Raw genomic sequence first — 22,965 nt, 5'->3', positions numbered from 1 at the left:
TTTATTTTAAGCACCTATTAACACCCCTGAGCTGTGGTGCACTTACTGGCCTGGCGATGTGCCTCAAAATGTGCATTTACGAGAGCAATTCAGAATATTCCCACAACATTAATCCTTAAAATGAGACACCTTAACAGCAAATGTGTAAGAAACGGCGAATTCATCTAAAACCGATGTGGCTGACACTAGGGCGTCTGCCTGTAAGAATACAACATAGCACACGAATCTAAACTTTGCAGAGCTGCCAAATTTTATTCAGAAATGCGTTTCCAGTTTTATTTGTATCCTCTATGACCATGTGGAGTCGCCACACTGGGACCAAGTTTGACACATTTGCCAGTTGCCATTTACTTCAGTATTGCAAGCGAGGGTACCCCATTAACCATCCAGGCATTTGATCGATATGGCATATTGTAGAGAGATGGTAACTAATAAGTGACTGATGATAAATGAGACAATGATGGCTTGTTTGTGATAGTTTGATAATGACTTAGAAATGAGTTGGTCTCAATCCCTTAGGAGTCACAAGGGCCACCTGTCTTTTCAGGCTTCGTTCCTATAATATATGGCGAGTGTGCCAGTTTCCGGAAAGATTAAAAACTGATTTTCAGCGTCTTGAAGGCCTGGTCAGACACAACGCCGCAGTCTGTCTGTGCGGGTCAGGCACGGCGAAAGACCGAGGCAAGGAACGCCGCGCAGGCAAAAGCGGTTGCTGCTGCGTCAGCTATCACACCGTGGGAACGGACGGAACCTCGCCACATACCAGCCTGCACGTGTAGCGTGGCAACAAAGATCTGCCTCGCGCCGTTGCTGTCAAATGCGCCAGCAAATGCTAACAGCCGCTCCGGGTTGCTGCGAATCTGTCTGTGTTGAAAATCGACGTCAGTCGGTGCGGCGAGCCGGCCAGAGTCGCGCTATGTGTGACCGATACCTATATACAACAACGATGCGGCCTGGCAGTTGCCGTTGCTGTTCAAGGCCACAGGTCGGATCGCTAGCCCGCAAGTCAATTGCCGTCGCCATTGTCAGAAGTCCAGTGTTTACACACACGGCGGTAAAATCACCGTCGCCACCGCACGAGTCAGCAGATTAAAGGCAATGTACTTTCATCATCAAACCCATTCATTTAATTTTAATGTGTTACGTAAATTATTCATTGTTTTTGAACGTACAGTTTTGTTTGAAATGAACAGTGTTGTTATTGTGTCGACGAATACAAAGAAGGAAAAACCGAATAATTTGGGATCATCATCCAATTAATTTAAGAAGAGGGGAGGATGGAGCTTTCTAAATGTTGTTTGAAGGGAAGGATGACAAGATACCCTTCAGTTACTACTGAATGTCGATTTTCAATAGCAGGAAAACAAGTAGTTCAGAGAGAAAAAAGGCTTATGACAGGACCAAACGAAAATGGCGCCAAAATGTAGTCTGCTAATGTAAACACAGGTTTTACTATAGTTATAATGTTAGTTTTTTATGTTCATAAGTCTGGCATGGTACTAAAAGTGCATCAATATTTCTAAATTGCATATAAGGGGAAAACATCTGGCTTACCATGAAACGACAAATGCTCTTCAGAGAACAATAGTAATTCAGTAAAGAAGCTTTCACAGTAATGTAAGTGAATTTGACCAGGTATTCACAGTTGAGTGTAGTGAACCGTTTTTTTTTTCCGGACTGTTAATTTAAATCCAACTGCGTTCACTGCATGAGCAGTGTTTTTAAGAGCTTAAATAATTATTAGTGGTAAGAAAACAAATATATATAGTGAAAATTTTTTGCCCCTACTGAGACAAAAACCTGTGGGTGACCCTGCAGGGACAGACAAATTTTTCTTGCAACGGGTGGAGTGTTTGAGCACAGGCTAGCCTACAAACTTTCCCCCACTGCCCACCCTGAGAGTGTTCTTCATAAAGAACTAACTGCTGCACTAAATAAATACAGATGAACAGGTTAACGTGGCAGCTATGCATTACACATTCTTTTGGTTGTGTAAGTGACCTAATCAGACTGCTATGCAGTGGGTAGCAGACTCACAAGGACTTACACGCAGTTGCAAATTGAAGTGTGAGGGTGGACATTATTATAGTGATGCTGTGATCATGGATGACATTATTCAGAATGTATCAGATTGACACATACATGAAGGAATTCTTAAGTATCCTGATCCTAGTTTGCAACAGGTTTTGCAAATAGTGGAGCATCAGAACTTGTACGACAGTGCAGCATAGACTTAGATTCCACTCCTATTTGGGCAATACAGAGTAGTAGCAAAGAAGTCATACATGTAGTTTGTATACTGCAGCATGTCAAGTCTCAGCCAAGGCAGTGATGCAAACAGAACCAGTGTGCTAGGCAGTAGACTAGCAGTGCTAAATCTTGCCCTCTGTGTTTCACAGTACACAAATGTCAGGTGTATGCTGCGATGCTAAGTGTTATTTTGTCAAGATCGGTCACATTCAGTCTGTTTGCGGAAATGCACATCCAACATACACTTTGCAAGTTCTGAGAAGTCTCAGCCAATGGACATTAATGCAATTTTTTTCGAGCCCAATAGTGATTCTTGCATTACACAGTGCAAGCCAAGTCCAAAAGTAAAGAAGTGACAAACTTCTTCCATTCAGCACCAGACCAATAAGTTGACTGTCACCCTGTAGCTTGCCAATCACAAAATACACATGCTGTTTGACACTAGTGCATCAATGACTTTGTTGAACAGAAGCCCTTCCGAACTGTTAGGCAAACCCAAGCTACAAAAGTCATAGGCAATTTTTTCTGGTTATGGTTGTCATGGTATTCTGTGTTAGGCTTTTGCAGGCTACCTGCCACTTTCTGTAACATTAGAAAAACAGTTTCATTCACAGCTCATGTGACAGTGAAAATATTTTTGGCATGGACTCTTTTGATCTGTTTGGTTTGTACATTCAAGACAATGTTCTCTCTCTGAACTCCTCTGTGCATACGGGTGGGGTAGCTGAATGTGTGATGAATTAAGTGACATTTTTCAAGATGGCCTAGGTTAAGCTAGTAATTTTGAGGCTCACATTACCATGAAAGACTATGCACAAAAATTGTTTTGCTGTGCAAAGCCCATCCCTCATGCTATCACAGATCAGGTGGTGCAGGAACTCTTATCTTGGCAGGACAGTGGCATGATTTTCCCTAGTAGCAGCCAGTCATTGGGCATCCCCTTTAGTGATTGCAGAGAACACTCCATGCAGGTTCCGAATAGGTGAGATTTCAAGGCAAGGGTAAATTCACAGACAGACTGAATCTTTTCTTTTGCCATGGGCTGAAGAACTCGTGGACAAATTTCGTCCAGATCTCTTCTTTTCCAGATTGATCTTTGTGATGCTTATTTGCAGCTTCCCTTGGATGAACAGTCACGACAGTTTTTTGTGCTCAATGCCCCACATAGTTTCATTTAAGTTTTTTAGGTGCCTTTGGCAGTGTGTCCACACATGAAATTTTTCAATGTTATTTGTCACAGCTGTCTGCTGCAGTTCCTTTTTGTTTGAACTATTTGGATGACATGTTCATTTCAGGTCATACCTCCAACAAACATCTGTCAAATCCCAGGCAATTGTTATAAGTGCTGTGCTGGGTTAAAGTGCAATAAAGACAAGTGCTCCTCCTTCCAGATATAGACTGAATATTTAGGACACACAAACAACAATCACGGCATCCACACTTTCAGTCACACTTAACTGCCATACGACGGGACCTCCCAGCTCCTAGGAACATGAGTGAGCTCCAAGGTGTATTCGGTAAATTAACTTATTACATTTGGTTCATTCCAAATGCTGACCAAATTTTGTCAATACTTATGTGGTTCAAAATTCTACTTGGTGGCAGATGGCAAGCCTCAGTCTCTCTACAAATGGTGCAAAAGCTGCAGCGTTGGTCTCTGCTCCTCTCAAATGATCAATGTGAAATTGTGTACAGGCCAAAAGCTAAGCAATCAAATGTGGACACACTTTCTCACCTACCAGTCCGCACTGATTCAGAGTTCAACACATCAGAAGATTATTGTTTTCACATTGATGTTCACACAATGAAACACTTGATGGTTTTCCCATCTACCACTGATAGATTGCTCAGGCAATGGCTGTGGATCCAAGTCTCAAGATTCTGTTTCACAACCTCTGCACTGGTTGGTCAAATTCAATTAGTGATTTCGTGGTAAGCCATTATGTTCCACTTTGGCACAACTCATCTGTCCAGCTGGGTGTTACCTTATTACATGCAGACAATGACCAATCCTGTGTGCTCATGCCATATTTGTTTCCGAAGGACATTGGGTCATTGTACGCACTAGACAGCTCACCTGACACCATTGCACATGGGTTTGCATGAAAACACAAATAGAACAATTGGCTTTGCAATGTCTAACATGGTCAGAACATAGGCTGCTCTGCTGCAGAAATTGTCCAATTGGCCCAAGCCCAGCGACACTAGGCAGTGTGTGCAACTAAACTTTGTCGGTACCTACTGGAATTCCCCTTGGCTTATTATGCCTTTGCAAAGTTTCTGTTTGTGGTGACCGGACAGTCCACCACAATAGCTAGTACCATCACGCCTCCAACGTTGATTTTTTGCATGGAATATTACCAGAAGTGTTGATTTCAGACAAAGGGAACAAGTTCACATTGGCAGGATTTTAGCAGTTTTGTGATGCCAATGGCATCAAGCGTGTGACAACAGCATCGTTTTATCCTCATGTATCCAATGGTGAAGCGAAACACTTCATCCAAACATTCAAGCAACAGATGAACATGTTATGTGCTTCCCAAATGCAGAATCAACCATTAGTGCTCTTCCTAACTTCACAGCATTCCCAGCCATGTGATGCCAAATCATCAGTAGAATTTTTGCATGGATGCGAACATAGAACACTGCTTCAGTTGCTGCATAACTTGTAACAATCGGCACATCCTCCATAACACACTAAGTTTAATGTGAATGATATAGCCTTTTTAATGTTTTTCTTGCAGACCCAGGCACTGGTAACGAGGTGTTATCAAATAAGTTTAGGGTCGCTCTTTGTATGTCTTACAGGGTCCCACTGGGCTGCAGAAGTAACATCAGCATCAGCTTTGTTTGTGCGGGCTGCATTATCCTATTGAGGGTTCTTCATTTGCATATCTGGTGCCCAGGAGGACCCCACAGCCTTAGCCACATTCTGATCCCTTGGGTTCTACACCACTGGTGCATGCTGCAGAGCTGATGGACATCGATGCAGTGCTATCTCCTCAGTGCTAGCAGCCCCAGCTGTGAGCGATGGTCTCCCTTTGCCTTCCCACCTTCCAGTGGGCCATCGCAAAGTGTCACAACACCTCAGTACCTCTGCTAATGGAAATAATGTCCCTACGGCTGGTTTATCAGCCAATGTTTCTGGCCATTCGCAACATAAATGTTGGTGCGTGGGCAGAAGCTTAACATAGGCTGCAGTTTCAGCTCCTGCCTCCTCATTGGCACCTGTGCCCACAACCCCCACCGTCTTTTCCGGTAGTAGCAGTAAACAGTGGTGGCAAGGAGTTTTGGGGTGAGGAATATGGTGTCGTACATGGTCAATACCGTACCAGGCAGTCCACACTGGGCAGTTGGTAGTAACTCATGTGACTGCCTTCCTAACCTGTGGCTGGCTTCATGACACACGCTCTGCAGCACATGCATCTAGCACCACCACAGATCCAACATAAGGAGACATTGCACCAATGTCAGCTAGTCTGTTCGGGGAGTTCTATCTGTGCATTCAAAGTGTTACTAGTTAGCCTCTGTTGTTATTGTATATGGCAAACCTGCTGTCTCGTGGAACTATTGAACTTGCTAAACAAGTTAAGTAAACCGAAGGATGTACATTTTATGTGTGTTTCTCATTATTTTTCCTCTTTGTCTCAGCACCCACCTATTTCTTGATATCCACCATTGGGCCAACCAAACAATTTTAAACTTGATATTATTTTTGGTGATAACAGCATTTAACCAATTTCATAAGTGCATAGAAACTAATATGATTTGTAACTGTCTACCTATTGTTACCATCCCACTGACTACATCATTTTTAATTTTGTCAAATAACTAGAAATTTGAGTGTCTGACAATGTTTGTGAATCTGTAAATTATAATTTGGACAAAGCATATTTATTAACTTTTTAAAATGTTGTGTAAAATGGATACCATACATCACTTGAAGCTCTTCTAGGCAATAGTTGACTTATGTCCTGTAGCACTGAAAAATATGTCATATGGAAAAAGTAAAATACTATTAAGATTTCTCAGGGACTCACATCTACTGAGTAAGTGGATGGTGATAATGGGGTCCCGATTCATTCTGGTATTGCTTCTACTCACTTATGCCAGGCAACGGGTTTTGTGACAAGCCAGCTGTAAAACCACTGTCACATTCTTATGGAAAGGCTGTCCCAAAGATTAGTTACTATGGTTAGGGGATTCCCCGAAAGTGATGTGCGCCGGCAGGGCCCGATAAGTGTGGCAAGGGTTACCGTTGCAAGGGCAGCGACAGCTAAACAAGCATGCCCACAAATTCTGTCTCGCAACACTGGATGTCAGGACTATGACTGGACGATGCAGCGAATGCTATGGTACTTGAAAAGAAGTGTATCAACATCTATGCAATTCAAGAAACAAAGTGGAGTGGGCAAAAGTCATATGGCAATGGTTGTGGTTGCAAACTGATATATGATGGTACCCGCAGACCAACTAATGGTGTCGGCATTGTTATAACGGCAAAATTCAGTGGTTCTGTCTCTGATGTGCAGTGTTACAACAATCACCTACTGAAAATTGTCTACATCGCATACAGACAAAAAGTCCACTTCTTCAGTGCCTTTGCCCCACAAACTGGCCTGAGTGCAGAAACCAAAGACACCTTCTATGGACTGCTTGACGAGAAGACTGCTCAAGTCCCAGTAGAAGACTACATCATTATCACTGGTGACCTGAATGGACATGTTGACAAAGGAAAGAAGATCATGGTGGACATGGATATAGAGGGAAGAACGATGACGGCCAATAAATCCTCGGTTATGCAGAAACACATGGCCTGGTCATCACAAACACTTGGTTCCAAAAATGTCAAACTCACCTAATCACATACTACAATGGATCAAACGCAACTCAGATTGACTATGTCCTAGTAAGACATCAGAACCTCAAAAATGTGTTAAGACATGAGAGTTGTTCCATATGAAACTGTCACAATGCAATACCAACCAGTCATCTGTAAGCTTAGAATAAACAAACCAATATCAGGGTACTCTGCCAGAAATGGAACATCAAAAAACAAATGGTGGTGCTTCAAAGAGAAGCAGGCTGACATGATGACAGAAATTATGGTGCTACCTATTACCACGGTTGAAGATATCTGGAATACATTGAAAACCTTTGTTCATAAAGCTGCATGCTCTAATCTCAGAACAATGAAACCAATACGACTAAGAATCAGTTAAGACATGTAGCTCCGGAATGACGATGTTAAGGATCCTACAGGCAAGAAGAAAAAAACTGTACCATGAGTTTGTTGCAGACAAAATACTATCCCGTTGGAATGCTTACAAAAAAGATTGCACTCACTAAAGTAGACAAGCACTCCAATCTCTACATGAAACTAGACACACATGAAGGAGAACATGACATTTATTGGGTAGTCAAATAAAAACATCGTAAAACGGAAGGTATCCAACACATTTTTGGCATCAACAAAAAAAGAAGTGAGCTGCTGCTTGACATGAAGAAAGCAAGGGAACGCTGCCAGAACTATTTTGAAAGAATTTCTGCTGACGAATTTCCCCCTACACCACTACCAACCATGTTAGCTGTTAAGGACCAGACAAGGACACTATTACTGCTGAAGTTGAGGCTGCTTTGAAGGAGATTAAGAGAGGGAAATCCACTGGCCCCAATGACCTCCCAGCAGAGTTCTGGTGTTCTCAACAGGCAGATTGGCTAATGGATCTTTTCAACTGGATCATCAAAGAACGTAAATACCAACAGATTGGCACTGCATCAGTCTTCAAAAGGAAAAGAAGTCCTGCTGAGTGTTCTAATTATCACCTGATCAAATTACTGAGCCACATGATGAAGATCCTTGGACATATTCTCAACAAAAAGATATGCAGAATATCTGAAATCAACTTTCACACCACAGTAGGAGTCAACAAAGGCTTGGCCTTATCACCACCATAGTTTATCCTTGTGATGGGCACTGTCACACCAGACCTGCACATGCCACTATCATGGTCACTTATCTATGCTGATGATGTTATGTTGGCTGCAGAGAACATGTTTGATCTCCAGCACTAAATAAAAGAGTGGAATGACCAACTTGTACAATATGGCCTGTGGCCAAGCAAAAAGAAAACTGATAACATGACATAAGATCTGCGAGAAGATGGGACCATGAGTGTTGATGGAGAGGATCTACCAATAGTAACAAAATTTATGTATCTCGGTTCTACAGTCTCCAACAATGGGCAACTTACAGACAAGGTCAATGCAAGGATTCAGGCAGCCCGGATGAAGTGGCTATCGTCAGATTAAGGAGTCAGGTTACCTTCCATTCGGAAAGTGGATGCACTCAGTGAGTTATGTGACTTATAAATTATAGAGTGCAACAATCAGTTGTCCTTGTTTAGATTTTATTATGCAAATCCAGATTTTGGCTAGTGGCTTCTGAAGTCAGATGTCTACCAGACTGTCATCCGTCCTGTTGCTCTCTATGGCACTGAGTGTTGGCAAGTTACAGAAAAGGCAGGAGGACAACTGGAGGTCATGGAGACTAAGATGCTTAAATGGGCAGGTGGCATCACTCCACTAGATCATGTCCAACTAGATCATGTCTTGAATGATACTATCAAGAAACGTTCTTGGGTCACATCGATCAAGAATAAAATGTGTGAAAGCCATCTGCTATGATTTGGACATGTGCTGCATTCAAAGGATGATACCATTTCAAAGGCAGTATACACATTGGAAGTCGTGGGAAAGAGACCCAAGGAATGACCTAGACAACAATGGGTAGACGCTTTGCGCAGTGACCTGAAGGCAGTAAATATTCATCCAGACACGGTCACAATCGAACAAAATGGAGACAGCAAAACATATTATTCCCCACTCTTTTGGCTACAAAACCCTATTTCTCAACATAATCTATGTTCAATGTGATGGCCTTATGCATGGTTCCACTCTGCTGGTCAATGTCAGAGGTAATGCCTTGCGGCATCAATAACCTCCCAATCATCGTAACGCTTCCTGTAGAGTGCATCCTTCCAAACAAATGGAAGTCAGAAGGTGGAGATCCACATTGCAGGGTGGATGAGGATGAACAGTTCACTGAAGTATTGTGAGGTTCTCTCAGGTGTCCAGAATTGAGAGGGGCCTTGCGTTGTCAAGGAGGAAGAGTAGTTCATTTGAATTTTTGTGGATACAAAAATAGTGAAGTCATTTCTTCAATTTCATGAGGGCAACACAACACATTTCAGTGTTGATTGTTGTACCATGAGGGAGAAAATCCAACACAACAATCCCTTCAGAGTTCCAGATGACTATAACCATGATTTTACTGGCATAGGGTGCAGCTTTGAACTTTTTCTTTGGAGGAGAAGTGCTGTGAAGTCACTGCATGAATTGCCCTTTTGTTTCCACTTTGAAGTAATAAACCCATATAAACCCATGTCTCATCACCTGTGATGATATTTGACAAAAAATTGTCATGATCAGCCTTGTAACGCTCAAGCAATTCTGCACATATGATTCTTCATTGCTCTTTATTGTCTATTGTTAGGCTGTGATGATTCCAGTGGGCACGCACCTTTGAGTACCCCAACTGGTGGACGAGTGTGTCAGCACTACCAACACAAATGTCCAGTTCAGCAGCGAAGTGTTTGATTGTAATCCATCGAATACCTCAAATGAGAGTGTCTGCACGTTCCAACATTGCAGGAGTCACAGACGTGTGCAGCCGGACAGCATGCAGGAGATTGGACAGGTTTGTGTCACATAGTTGTGATGATGATAGATGCCTCGCACAACTCTCTGTGCTTTTGTTCACTGGCAGGCCTCTGTAGACATTCTGCAAGCACCTATGAATATCTGCAATATTCTGGCTTTCCACAGAAATAAACTCAGTCACAGCTCTCCACATGGAATGCACCTAAGTTACAGACCCCATTTTGTAGGCTACATATAGCACTGCCACCTATTGGAACTTAATGAAACTATAGGGGCTGAAGTGGAAATATTACACAAAGTCCCACAACAAATTCCACATTCATCAACTGAAACTGGCAGATAAAAAAATATGTTGCATTACTTATTGAACACTCCTCGTATTATAATGAACAATATCTATGGTGAGTCAAACTCAAATGAAGAGCGCAGAGTCAAGAAGATAATTAAATGCCCAGGAGTACTGAAAGCTGAATCAGTGAATGAGTCAAGAGTGCTAAGAGTGGGGTGAATCCTGAGTCATTAAGTAGTCTGCTCTGTGGAGATCAGAGCAGTAGGGGAGTGGTAAGCACTGAATGGAGAGCTAGATCACCAGCTCTTATGAGTCAGTTCTTTGCAGTTCACTCACTCCCAAGTGAGCTGCAGAGTGCTCCTGCTCTGCAGAGCACCTCCTTTTGCAATGACGAGGCAAACGGTATGGTATGACTGCTCCTTTCAAGTTGTCTTTTAAAATTCAAGGGCACGAGCAATGTTGAGGAAGTATTTTTTTCATTAACGGAGCGTGCTGAAGAACTTATCTTTCATCCATGTCTTTCTTTTTATGGCTGCCAATAGCTCCCATAGGAGTATGGCATATATATAAACACACACACACACACACACACACACACACACACACACACACACACACACACACACATCCACTCTGTCTGTAACATACGAGGGTGGTTTGAAAAGTTCTTGGAATCACCACAAGAGGTCAGTGCTGGCACAACGTGTTGCTCACGTGATATTCATTGGACTGTTGCCTGTAAACACGTGCCACATCAGTGCTCTTGGAAGAGAGCTGTGGCAGTGACGTGGCTCTGTTGTTGTTCCCACTTAGTGATTTGCGAAGATAGAAAAAAATCGAGATTCGAGCAGTGATGAAGTACTTCTTAAAGAAAGGTATGAAAGCAAAGGACATTCATGCCAATTTCCAGAATACACTGGGGGACTCTCCTCCTTCATATTCAACTGTTGCCAAGTTGACAAATGAATTTAAATTTGGTTGGGAGAGCTTAGACGATGATATGCGCAGTGGTCGGCCAAGAAGTGTCACTACTACAGAAATCATTGCAAAAGTGCCCAAAACGGTAGAGGAGGATTGCCAGATGTCACCTGAAAGGGTATATCACATTTAAACTGAAAAATTGGAAATGAAAAAAATATCTGCAGGATGGGTGCCATGACCTTTCTTGCTGGATCAAAAACGCATGAGAATGGACATATTGGAACAATGCTTGGCCCCTTTTAGGAGAAAACAAACAAGATTTTTTGCACTGCTTTGTGACCACAGATGAAACTCGGTTGCACGACTATACCCAAGAGAAAATACAACAGTTAAAGCAATGGAAACATGCTGATTCTCCACCACCAAAGAAAGCAAAGACAATTCCTTTGGTAGGAAAGGTCATGGCATAAGTATTCTGGGATGTGAAGGGGATTCTGTTTGTAGATTATCCCCCCACTGGGCAAACAGTTACTGGAGAATACTATGCTAACCTCCTGGACAAATTGCAACCAAAGATAAGTGAAAAAAGGCCAGGTTTAGTAAGGAAGAAAGTACTCTTCCATCAAGACAATGTGCGCCTGCACACATGCCGTCAGCATGGCAAAATTACACGAACTGAGGTATGACTTGTTACCACACCCACCTTATTCACCTGACATGGCTCCATCAGACTTCCACCTCTTCCCAAAACTGAAAATTTTTCTCAATGGATGAAGATTCACTTCAAACAAAGAATTGATAGCCAGAGTTGACAACTATTTTGCAGGCCTGAAGGGTACTCATTTTCGAGGTGGGATCAAGGCACTGGAACACTGTTGGACCAAGTGCATTAATCCACAAGGAGACTACATTGAAAAATAAAAAAAACTTTCAGTGATGTAAGTATCTATTTCTATGCTATTCTGAGAACATTTCAAACCACCATTGTATTTTTCTGCAGTTTAGTAGACATTTCTCACTGCACTGGTCTATGCCATACTAGCTAATCTAGCATGTTGTGTGGGATGCTTAGAATTTTCATTCAATTTGTCGTGCCCCCAGTGCAGGAGAGGATGGCTAAGTGCCAAGATGGTGTGACCAGGTGGTAGAAGCATGGTGGGAGACAAGGTGGCTCCACAGGAAGGCAGATGCAATGTAAAAAGAGTTCCTTATTGAAGCATCTGCACTGTTTGATACCGTGTCAGTGGGTGGCTGGCCACTGAATTCTGCTGGCCCGGCTGCTTGCACACCCCATGATGCTGGCACAGAGTCTCCATCAAGTGCCAGTGCCCTCATTACATAGGAAGCCAGCCATGTGATTTCTACACCAACAAAGTGTACACTTGACGCTGCTGTATTTGCTATGGCCATGGGATTTACCCAGCTGCATCACTGCACCGGATGCCCGTAACGATGAGATGCCCATCCTGTGTTGGCGAAAGACTGCTCGTGTGCATTGGAAGTAACCCACTGCATCCTGGGCAAGAGTAAACCATACTGCTGTAGTTGATCTGAGATGGCCAGCAGCACCATGGCGCTATGTCAGGTGGCGGGGGGTGGAGGGAGGGGGGGACTTAAGAGCGTAGAGTTATTTCAATGCTATGGCCTTGAAACGCTGACTTCTAATGCCATGTCCATGTGGCAAATGCCATGTCCATGTGGCAACCTTATCCAGCACAGTCTCATTGTGCTGATAGGGCTGTGAGACTAAGAATAATTTTGTTACAAAAATGTCCATACTTACAGTCTGCAGCATTTATTTGTCATTACCAGTCATGTATGCTAAACCCTTATAGTCATTGTCAGTACAGAAATCTGCCTTGCTCTTGCTGCACTAGTATGTACTGTACTGCTGAGTTTGCTGTTTCAGGAAGCTAATCCACCTCCCAACATTGGATTGGCCCTGTTGAATTTACAGTGATGAGATCCCACACCAGCCTGCCAGCAGTGCTGCTACAATACACCACCCAGGCTCATGCAAATATGCCCAAATATGGTCAGTACACTTCATGCTGTAGAGACATTTCTGATCTGAAGAGCTACTCTTCCTTTTTTTTTTTTTTTTTTAAGTCATCAACTGCTCACTCTGTAGAATCAGTTCAGGAGTGGATCACTCACCTTTAGTATAGAGGTCCAAACATGCACAATTGCAAATTATGGCTTGATTACTTACAGATTCAAATTGCAAAACTCCCTGATACACTTTCTACAACTTGAAAGTAGTCTTATTGTGTTGTTGTGGTCTTCAGTCCAAAGACTGGTTTGATGCAGCTCTCCATGTTACTCTGTCCTGTGCACGTCTATTCATTTCCAAATAACTACTGCAACCTATGTCCTTTTGAAGCTGCTTACTGTATTCATATCTTGGTCTTCCTCTACAATTTTTAAGCCCCACACTTCCCTCCAGTGCTAAATTCATGATCCCTTGATGTCTCAGAATGTGTCCTATCAACTGATCCTTTCTTCTAGTCAGGCTTTGGTACAAATTTCTTTTCTCCCCAATTCTGTTCAGTCCCTCATTAGTTATGTGATCTACCCATCTAATCTTTAGCATTTTTCTGTAGGACCACATTTCAAATGCTTCTATTCTCTTCTTGTCTCAAATGTTTATCATCCACATTTCACTTCCATATAGGCCTACACTCCAGGGAAATATCTTCATAAAAGAATTCCCAACACTTAAATCTATATTCAATATTAACAAATTTCTCTTCTTCGTAAGCACTTTTATTGGCATTGCCAGTTTACATTTTACAGCCTCTCTATTTTTGATCAACATCAGTTATTTTGTTGCTCAAATAGCAAAACTCATCTACTACTTATAGCATTTCGTTTCCTAATCCAATTCCCTCTGCATTCCATTACACTTGTTTTGCTTTTGTTGGTCTTATGTCCTCCTTTCCAGACAGTCCATTCCATTCAACTGCTCTTCGCTGTCTCTGACAGAATTACTATGTCATTGGAAAAACTCTTAAGCTTTTACTTCTTCTTCCTAAACTTTAATTCCTTCACCAATTTTTCTTTGTTTTCCTTTACTGTTGTTTAATGTACAGAGTGAATAACATCGGGCATAAGCTACAACCTTGCCTCATTCCCTCCCAACCACTGCTTCCCTTTCATGTCCTTGACTCTTATAACTAGTGTCTGGTTTCTGTACAAGTTGCAAATAAACTTTCACTCCCTGTATTTTACCCCTGCTATCTTCATAATTCCAAAGAGTGCATTCCAATAATAATTGTCAAAAGCTTTCTCTAAATCTACAAAAACAATAAACATAGTTTTACATTTCCTCAGCCTACCTTCTAAGATAAGTCATAGGGTTAGTATTGCCTCATGTGTTCCAACATTTGTCCAATCCAAACTGATCCTCCCCGAGGTCAGCTCCTACCAGTTTCTCCACTCTTCTATAAACAATTTGTGTAAGTATTTTACAATCATGGGTTCTTAAACTGATAGTTCAGTAATATTCATACTTGTCAGAACCTGCTTTCTTTGGAATTTGAAGTAATACAATCTTCTTGAGGTCTGAGGCTATTTTGCGTGCTCATATATCTTGTGGACCAGGTACAATAGTTTTATCATGGCTGGCTCTTCCAAGGCTGTCAGTAATTCTGGAAAAATTTCATCAACTTCAGGGGCCTCATTCCAACTTAGGTCTTTCAGCGCTCCACCAAATTCTTCTCACAGTATCATATCTTCTCTTACATCTTCATCTACTTCCTCTTACCTTTCTACAATACTGCCTTAAAGTTAATTTCCTTTGTATAGCCCCTCTGTATACTATGTCTGACTTTGTTTTCCCTTCTTTGCTTAGTACTGGTTTCCCATCTGAGCTCTTGATATTCATACTCAGCGGATGCTCCACTGAACAATTTGAGGTTGGGAACCTGGGGTCATAGAAGCCAGCTTAGGGAGCTAATAGAAGTAAAAGTACAGTGTACTTTTTTATTTCCAGTAGTCACAGTTAACAGCAAATACCATCACTGACACAATGAGCATGGCATTTGTACTGTACCTTACAAAATGTGCTGAAGCTGATGGTCATAAACCTCAATGCAAGCATGACATCAGCAAACAAGATTCTGACACACCCTGACAAATATTCCTGCTGTGTTTCAAATCACATCACAGGCAGCTACAATTCTGGTGACTAATTCCATCTCTGTATCCACTGGGGTCTCATACACAAGTGACTTTAGATATCATCATAGGCAATAATTAAGAGGATTCAGCTCAGGTGACCTTGCAGGCCATGGAATAGGACCTCCCCTTCCAACCCAGTGATCAGGAAATACTTCCTACTAATCAGGTTCATCTTCCTCGTTTCCTTGCAGGATATAAAGATTGTCTATGTAAATAAACAGCACAGTACATGTAAACTTGTACCCATGTTACTTCCAAATAAGCTGGAAAACAGTAATGCTAGACAAAGAGGTAGACAAGTTTACTTCCACATTTCCTTATGACAAGTTTACTTCCACATTTCCTTATGCTGGCTTTTCTGACTCCATGTTCCCTACCTCAAATTGTTCAGTCGACCATTCTCTACATCCTGTAACATTTTTCACACTCTTACGGAAACACTCTGCATGCTTCCATACATTTACAACTGTACTCTAGCCATTGCTGCTTAGGCATTTTGCATTTCCTTTCAATCTCATTTTTTAGAGGTTTGTATTCCCTTTTGCTTGCTTCATTTGATGCATTTCATATCTTCTCCTTTCATCAATTAAATTCATTATGTGCTGTGATATCCAAGGATTTCTAATGGACCTTGTTTTTTTTATGTATCTGATCCTTTGCCACCTTCACTATTCCATCTCTTAGAGCTATCTACAGTGCATAACTGTAGTATATGTGGACTGGGCCCCTGTGTACTTGATCACACCTTTTCTGACACTGTGTGTGCATTCTGTTGGTTGCTGGCCCTTGGCTTGCGGACACTCCTGCTTCAGAGATTGTTTATGGCCCTTGCCAGTGTATTGCATGTTTCAACTCAGTGCTAATTACAAATATGATGTTTACAAGCTCTATGCTAGCCGGTGCCACCATCATCTTCACAGGCAGTGAGCGCAGCTACTACATAAAAGCTGCTATTAGGAACTGGATTGTGTTTGTGAGTCACATAACACTACCAGACATCTTCTGGGCTACTCAGTGCTGCTGTGTATGGTGCTACAGTGATTATCAAATTGACGTTTATTCGTCTGGCTTTCACTGCCATCATACCAGGCCATAACCAAAATCTGGATGTGCTACATTGTTTGGACTTTGCTTGTTTACGCACCACGTATGTTATGCTATGCTGGGCTAGAACACATCTACTGCCTTCGTATTACCTATGGCTCTTGCTTTCCTGTTTTTATATTCTGTGCAGTCTTGAGTTTGGCTCCATAATCAAGTAACTGCCCAGCATTCTTTTGTATTGTGTGCTACAATAATAATCAATAAATTGTGGTCACAGTCAACATCTGCCCCTGGAAACATCTTATAGTTTAAAATCTGGTTCTGAAATCTCTGTCTTACCATTACGTAATCAATATGGAACCATCTGGTACCTCCATGTCTCTTTCACACAGACAATTTTCATGAGTCTTAAACCAAGTGTTAGTCATGATTAAATTATGCTCTGAACAAAATTCTACCACACGGCTTCCTCTTTCAATCCTTTCCCCCAGTCCACATTTACCTACGATTTTTCCATCTCCTGCCCTTCATACTATCAAAATCCCATTACAATTAAATTTTCCTCTCCCCTAACCACCTAACTCATTTCCTTTATCTCAACACACATTGTTTTCAAACTATTCATCATCTCCATAACTAGTTGCCATATTAACTTGTACTACTGTGGTGGGTGTTGGCTTCATGTCCATCTTGGCTACAATAATGTGTTCACTATGCTGTTCATGGTAGCTTACCCACATCATTGCACAAAGGCAGTAAGTAGCTTCAGGTACTGATGTCTAGCATTTCATGACGACGTACATATAAAAAGTGGTACACTGAATGTTGATATAAATTTAGACAACATTGCCCATGGAGTACAGTGACCTGGTGCTATATTTAGCTTAAAATCAACAGTCGAGATTGCAATAATAAGCCATCTTCAGAATTTTCAGCCACATATCGCTGGTGCTGGCAGCTCCTCATTTTCTTGTGATACCATGATCATACTGAGGATGGCTTTAACATAATCCATAACCAGCAAATAAACAAATATTATTGTGATCTCTCGACTGCTGATTTTAACCTGAATGTTGATATGATAAGCTTTCTGCTGAAGTATACTAATATCTAATTTTGGGTTGTTTGGGGGGGGGGGGGTGAAGAAACAAGCAAGGAAGTGCAATTTTTGTTGTCTTTGTATAACAATAAGTTAGTCAAAATGAATGTGTGTACATATATTGCAAAAAAATTGTCATGTAAAATTCTTGTTGCCAAGAAATGTATCACGTATTACTTTGCTGGTGAAAAAAGCTTATTCCTCTGTTTTGGTGCAGACAATAAATTTTGTTGCACAGCTAACAGTACAATATCCACCATATAAAGCTGTGTGTGTGATACATCCTCCCAAACCCCTGTATCAATTTCAACCAAATTTGGCACAGAAGGCCTCATGAGTATCAGCACTAAGGAATTTATAGCCATCTGGTTCCAATTGGAGTGGAGATATGAGGAAAAACGTGTTTTTTCCATCCCTTGGCATATAGGTTGCCCTGAACAACAGGCATGTTGTGTGGGAACAGTATTGGCCTGCCAAATCAACCTGCTTTGCAAGGCAGCCTACATGTTAGGGACAAGAAATGGTTTTCTGGGCCCTGACGTATAGGCTGCCCTGAATAAGAGGTGTGTTCTGGAAGTAGTATTGGCCTGCTTTACTGAACCGTATTGCAGGGGCTACACGTGCTGATGAGCATGGCTGGGAATAGGTTGAGATGGATAGGGGTGATGGACAGAATTAGGGGAAAGAGGAAGTGACAGAGAATGGGAAGAAAGGGGAGATGCATGAGGCAGGCAGAAGGTGTAGAGGAATGGTAGTAGGCAGGTGGAAAAAGAAGAGTGGAAGGTGGAGATGAAAAGAGAGAGGGGAAGGAAGATACAGTCAGACAGAGGGGGAGGAAGATATGTTCAGAGAGAGGTGTTGGAGGAATGAACAGAGAGAGTGGGAAGGAAGAGACAGAGGTGAGAGGATGAGGTGGACAGAAAGACAGGACGAGGTGGGTGTACAAAGGGGGAGATGTATTCAATATATTCATTGAACACATACACGGGCAAAGCCATGGAAAAAAGACAAGTTTATATACACTCCTGGAAATGGAAAAAAGAACACATTGACACCGGTGTGTCAGACCCACCATACTTGCTCCGGACACTGCGAGAGGGCTGTACAAGCAATGATCACACGCACGGTACAGCGGACACACCAGGAACCGCGGTGTTGGCCGTCGAATGGCGCTAGCTGCGCAGCATTTGTGCACCGCCGCCGTCAGTGTCAGCCAGTTTGCCGTGGCATACGGAGCTCCATCGCAGTCTTTAACACTGGTAGCACGCCGCGACAGCGTGGACGCGAACCGTATGTGCAGTTGACGGACTTTGAGCGAGGGCGTATAGTGGGCATGCGGGAGGCCGGGTGGACGTACCGCCGAATTGCTCAACACGTGGGGCGTGAGGTATCCACAGTACATCGATGTCGTCGCCAGTGGTCAGCGGAAAGTGCACGTGCCCATCAACCTGAGACCGGACCTCAGCGACACACGGATGCACGCCAAGACTGTAGGATCCTACGTAGTGCTGTAGGGGACCGCACCGCCACTTCCCAGCAAATTAGGGACACTGTTGCTCCTGGGGTATCGGCGAGGACCATTCGCAACCGTCTCCATGAAGCTGGGCTACGGTCCCGCACACCGTTAGGCCGTCTTCCACTCACGCCCCAACATCGTGCAGCCCGCCTCCAGTGGTGTCGCGACAGGCGTGAATGGAGGGACGAATGGAGACGTGTCGTCTTCAGCGATGAGAGTCGCTTCTGCCTTGGTGCCAATGATGGTCGTATGCGTGTTTGGCGCCGTGCAGGTGAGCGCCACAATCAGGACTGCATACAGGGCCAACACCCGGCATCATGGTGTGGGGAGCGATCTCCTACACTGGCCGTACACCTCTGGTGATGGTCAAGGGGACACTGAATAGTGCACGGTACATCCAAACCATCATCGAACCCATCGTTCTACCATTCCTAGACCGGCAAGGGAACTTGCTGTTCCAACAGGACAATGCACGTCCGCATGTATCCCGTGCCACCCAACGTGCTCTAGAAGGTGTAAGTCAACTACCCTGGCCAGCAAGATCTCCGGATCTGTCCACCATTGAGCATGTTTGGGACTGGATGAAGCGTCGTCTCACGCGGTCTGCACGTCCAGCACGAACGCTGGTCCAACTGAGGCGCCAGGTGGAAATGGCATGGCAAGCCATTCCACAGGACTACATCCAGCATCTCTACGATCGTCTCCATGGGAGAATAGCAGCCTGCATTGCTGCACTGTACTAGTGCCGACATTGTGCATGCTCTGTTGCCTGTCTCTATGTGCCTGTGGTTCTGTCAGTGTGATCATGTGATGTATCTGACCCCAGGAATGTGTCAATAAAGTTTCCCCTTCCTGGGACAATGAATTCACGGTGTTCTTATTTCAATTTCCAGGAGTGTATTAATATGCTGTCTTGAGTCTCATTCTGAAATCAGTCTGGAATGTCTATCACAAAATATGGAGACAACCTTCTTATGGGGCATGCCACCCATGATGGAGAAAGTTATATGGAGAAATTCTGTGACCAACACTCACACTTAAATTCAGCACTGCTGTTTGCCACCAGTCTCTGCTCACCAAATGTCAGATGCCTACCACGATGTCCACTTGTACTGGAACCCACAATTTGCATTGATTATTATCTTGCTGGTTCTTATAATGCTTTATTTTCCACTGTGCTTTATACAATGATTGTGTGCTACATACCTTAATTTGAGTTGGGTATGACTTTGGAACATTCATATTTCTCACTAACAATGACCTGGCTCTACTTTGTTTTCAGTATTCCTAACCAATTGGCTTATCAGCAGGCTCACAACCAGTTGCAAGTTTCAAGGCTGTTGTTATATTGCAGGCTGTGAAATAGGCTGAGCAGATATAGCTTCTTCCCAGTGTTTCTTTTTCTCTGTTAATAGATGGCATGATTTGTTATATACCATTGGGAAGCTGAGAAATTGATCTATTTAATGGTGTATAATAAACTAGATTTCTTCTTATATTTTGCAAGTTATAAGAAATTGTTTTCAGGTTTTGTTAGGTTTATCCCCACCAATCCTATCAAGAAAATGCCCTCCAGAAATTGTGTAGCATGTAAAGCAAGGAAGAAGAAAAGTGATACACAGTGTGAGTGAGAGAAATGTCTATTGGTATTGCACATGTCTGTATTTTTACGGGTATACCATATCAATAAAAATTTTGGAAACTGTATTATCTCTACCCATCATCACTTCAATAAATAGTAAGGACAGATTTATAAAGAATTCCTATCAAAAAAATTATAATTTTGAGGAAAGTGCGTACAACAAAATATGCTGATTTTCATAAATTTAAATAGCAGATATAGGGTAAACTATGGAGAAAAATATTAGTAAGTCAGTGGGTTAACTGTGTGTGTGTGTGTGTGTGTGTGTGTGTGTGTGTGTGTGTGTGTGTGTGTGTGTGTCTTGAACTTATCTGAACTGTGAAGAAATAAATGATATTTTGGCAAAGACACAAAATAATAAACAATCATTATGAAAACACACTCCACTGAGAAGACAGCTGGTTTCTCAAGTGAGGGAAATAATTCAGAAGTACTGGCTGTAAATTAGCATAGAGAGAATTTTATTACACTTTCAATTAACTGACTTTTTCCTTAGTATCCAAAATTACACACCATATATCACACTTTCATTTTTTTAAATAAAGTAACCAAACCAGGAAACATTTATGTTTAATTTTAGGCATAGACGATTTTACAGAATATTCTACTCACGTGACATCAAATCTCTGAATTTACGGTACGTATTGTCTGAGTAAAATCCCATTTCCTGATCTGCTCCTCTCTGAAAATTTGTAAACCCAGAGTTATAAAATAACAGTGGACAGAAAAGGTTTTCATTGAAATATTACCATTAGTACTAACCTGTAATTTAAATATAATTCTTGCAACAAGCATGGCAGCATCTGGCACAACACGGGGTGAAATTTTTTTTAGCAAGTGGCATTCATACTTGTGGTCAAGCCAAGCAGATTTTTGACACTCACGGCCACAGTAATAACAGAATTGACAACCAGAACATCTTGATAGTTTACCACTGGAATAATAAATTAATCTGTTGATGTCAAACAGACAAAACTAAATAGTAAGCAAAATTTGTGCATTTGTCAAGATCAGCATAAACTTATGAAGTAGCCTTTTCCTCCTCTCTTTCTTCTCTTGATATTAGGGTCATTGCATATGAAACTCGAGCACTTAAGACGAAGCCCATGGGACATGGATGTGTTGCAACCTAAAGGGACCACTGCAGCTTTTACACAAAGTGATACAGGGAAAGTTTATACATTCTTAATATTCAGATGAGATGTGAATTCCACTTGCTTGCGGACATAACCAATGCACCCCATAACACAGTCACACCAAAAGTGTTTTTACTTTACAACTAAACCACTAGCCACTTATGTTCTGTTGTAATCTCTGTCAGTTCTGGTTTGCAACATCAACATTTCAGCCACAACTGGCACAAGTTCATTTTTGCTGAGCTTCAACTTTTGTTTGGGTGTGATGCAGTAACTCACAGCCTTTTTACTGTACCAACAGTTAACTCAACGGTTTGGGCTGGTATCACGAGTCTTACAAATTTATGTTTTAATGGTAGAAAGGAAACTTGTGAAAATCAAATGTCTGAACTTAAACATAAACACCTCTTACTTATGTTCTGTCTTTGACACCTTACAGTCTCCAATGGCTTTTCTTCAAATTTGGCTTCCATCCTCTTCATACAAAGTGGGTTTTGAGTGCCTACTCTCACCTTGTTCTAAATTATACTTAGTCACATGACTCAGGTCATTAGCAGCAAGGCTGAAACAGATTTATTGGGCTTTGGGGCAAATTCTGTTTCTGCTTCTGCACTGTTAAGTCAATTTTTACCTTGAGAAAGTTCAAACCTCGTACAAGACACAAATTGGTTAAAGTAAAATGAAGGTTTCCCTGGAGAAGCTGTAATAAGAGTCACCACCTAAATCTTTTATCATCAAACAAACAAAAAATTTTACCCCTCTGATTCCACCTGCTATTACCATTCATGCCACTTGTTTCAAAAACTGTCCTTGTAGTTTATAGACAAAGTTCATCCTCTGCCATACGAGCTGTAGGAACATAAACCTGGTTATAAACTATGGCACTGCTTCAACTAACTGCTCATTTATTGATAGTTTCATTGACTGCAACAACAGCACATTTATTTTGGGTTCCACTGAATCACTGTCACATGTTCATATAGCATATGACAGTAAATAATCTTCTTTGAAATGCTAATTGAATATGGTAGAATATGATTAAGAAAAGGAAACAATACTTAACATAATAATATAAATGACACCAACAATTTGACTGTCTAATATGTGACTTTCAAATTACTTAGATACTGCACAGGGACTGGGGAAGGTGCAGTGAGGGAGGGA

At 42.0% G+C, this 22,965-nt stretch overlaps 1 protein-coding gene across 3 annotated transcripts in view; it reads right to left on the bottom strand.

The window, feature by feature from the left end:
* Positions 1–22,965, bottom strand: part of LOC126298639 (histone-lysine N-methyltransferase SMYD3) — a 104,775-nt gene that overhangs the window by 70,091 nt on the left and 11,719 nt on the right. For all 3 annotated transcript variants that reach the window (XR_007552635.1, XM_049990051.1, XM_049990052.1), the window contains exons 2-3: positions 21,428–21,599; positions 21,278–21,347 (exon numbers count right to left, since the gene is read on the bottom strand). Coding sequence is in view for 2 of the 3 variants with exons in the window: in XM_049990051.1 (XP_049846008.1) it covers positions 21,278–21,347; positions 21,428–21,599 (242 nt within the window). In the remaining variant the exon portion in view is untranslated. The remainder of the gene's footprint in view (positions 1–21,277; positions 21,348–21,427; positions 21,600–22,965) is intronic.

The sequence above is a fragment of the Schistocerca gregaria genome, chromosome X, assembly GCF_023897955.1.
Source record: "Schistocerca gregaria isolate iqSchGreg1 chromosome X, iqSchGreg1.2, whole genome shotgun sequence".
In the NCBI taxonomy this organism is placed as follows: domain Eukaryota; kingdom Metazoa; phylum Arthropoda; class Insecta; order Orthoptera; family Acrididae; genus Schistocerca; species Schistocerca gregaria.
The sequence above is the reverse complement of the archived record's forward strand: the minus strand, read 5'-3'. Positions and strand labels throughout refer to the sequence as shown.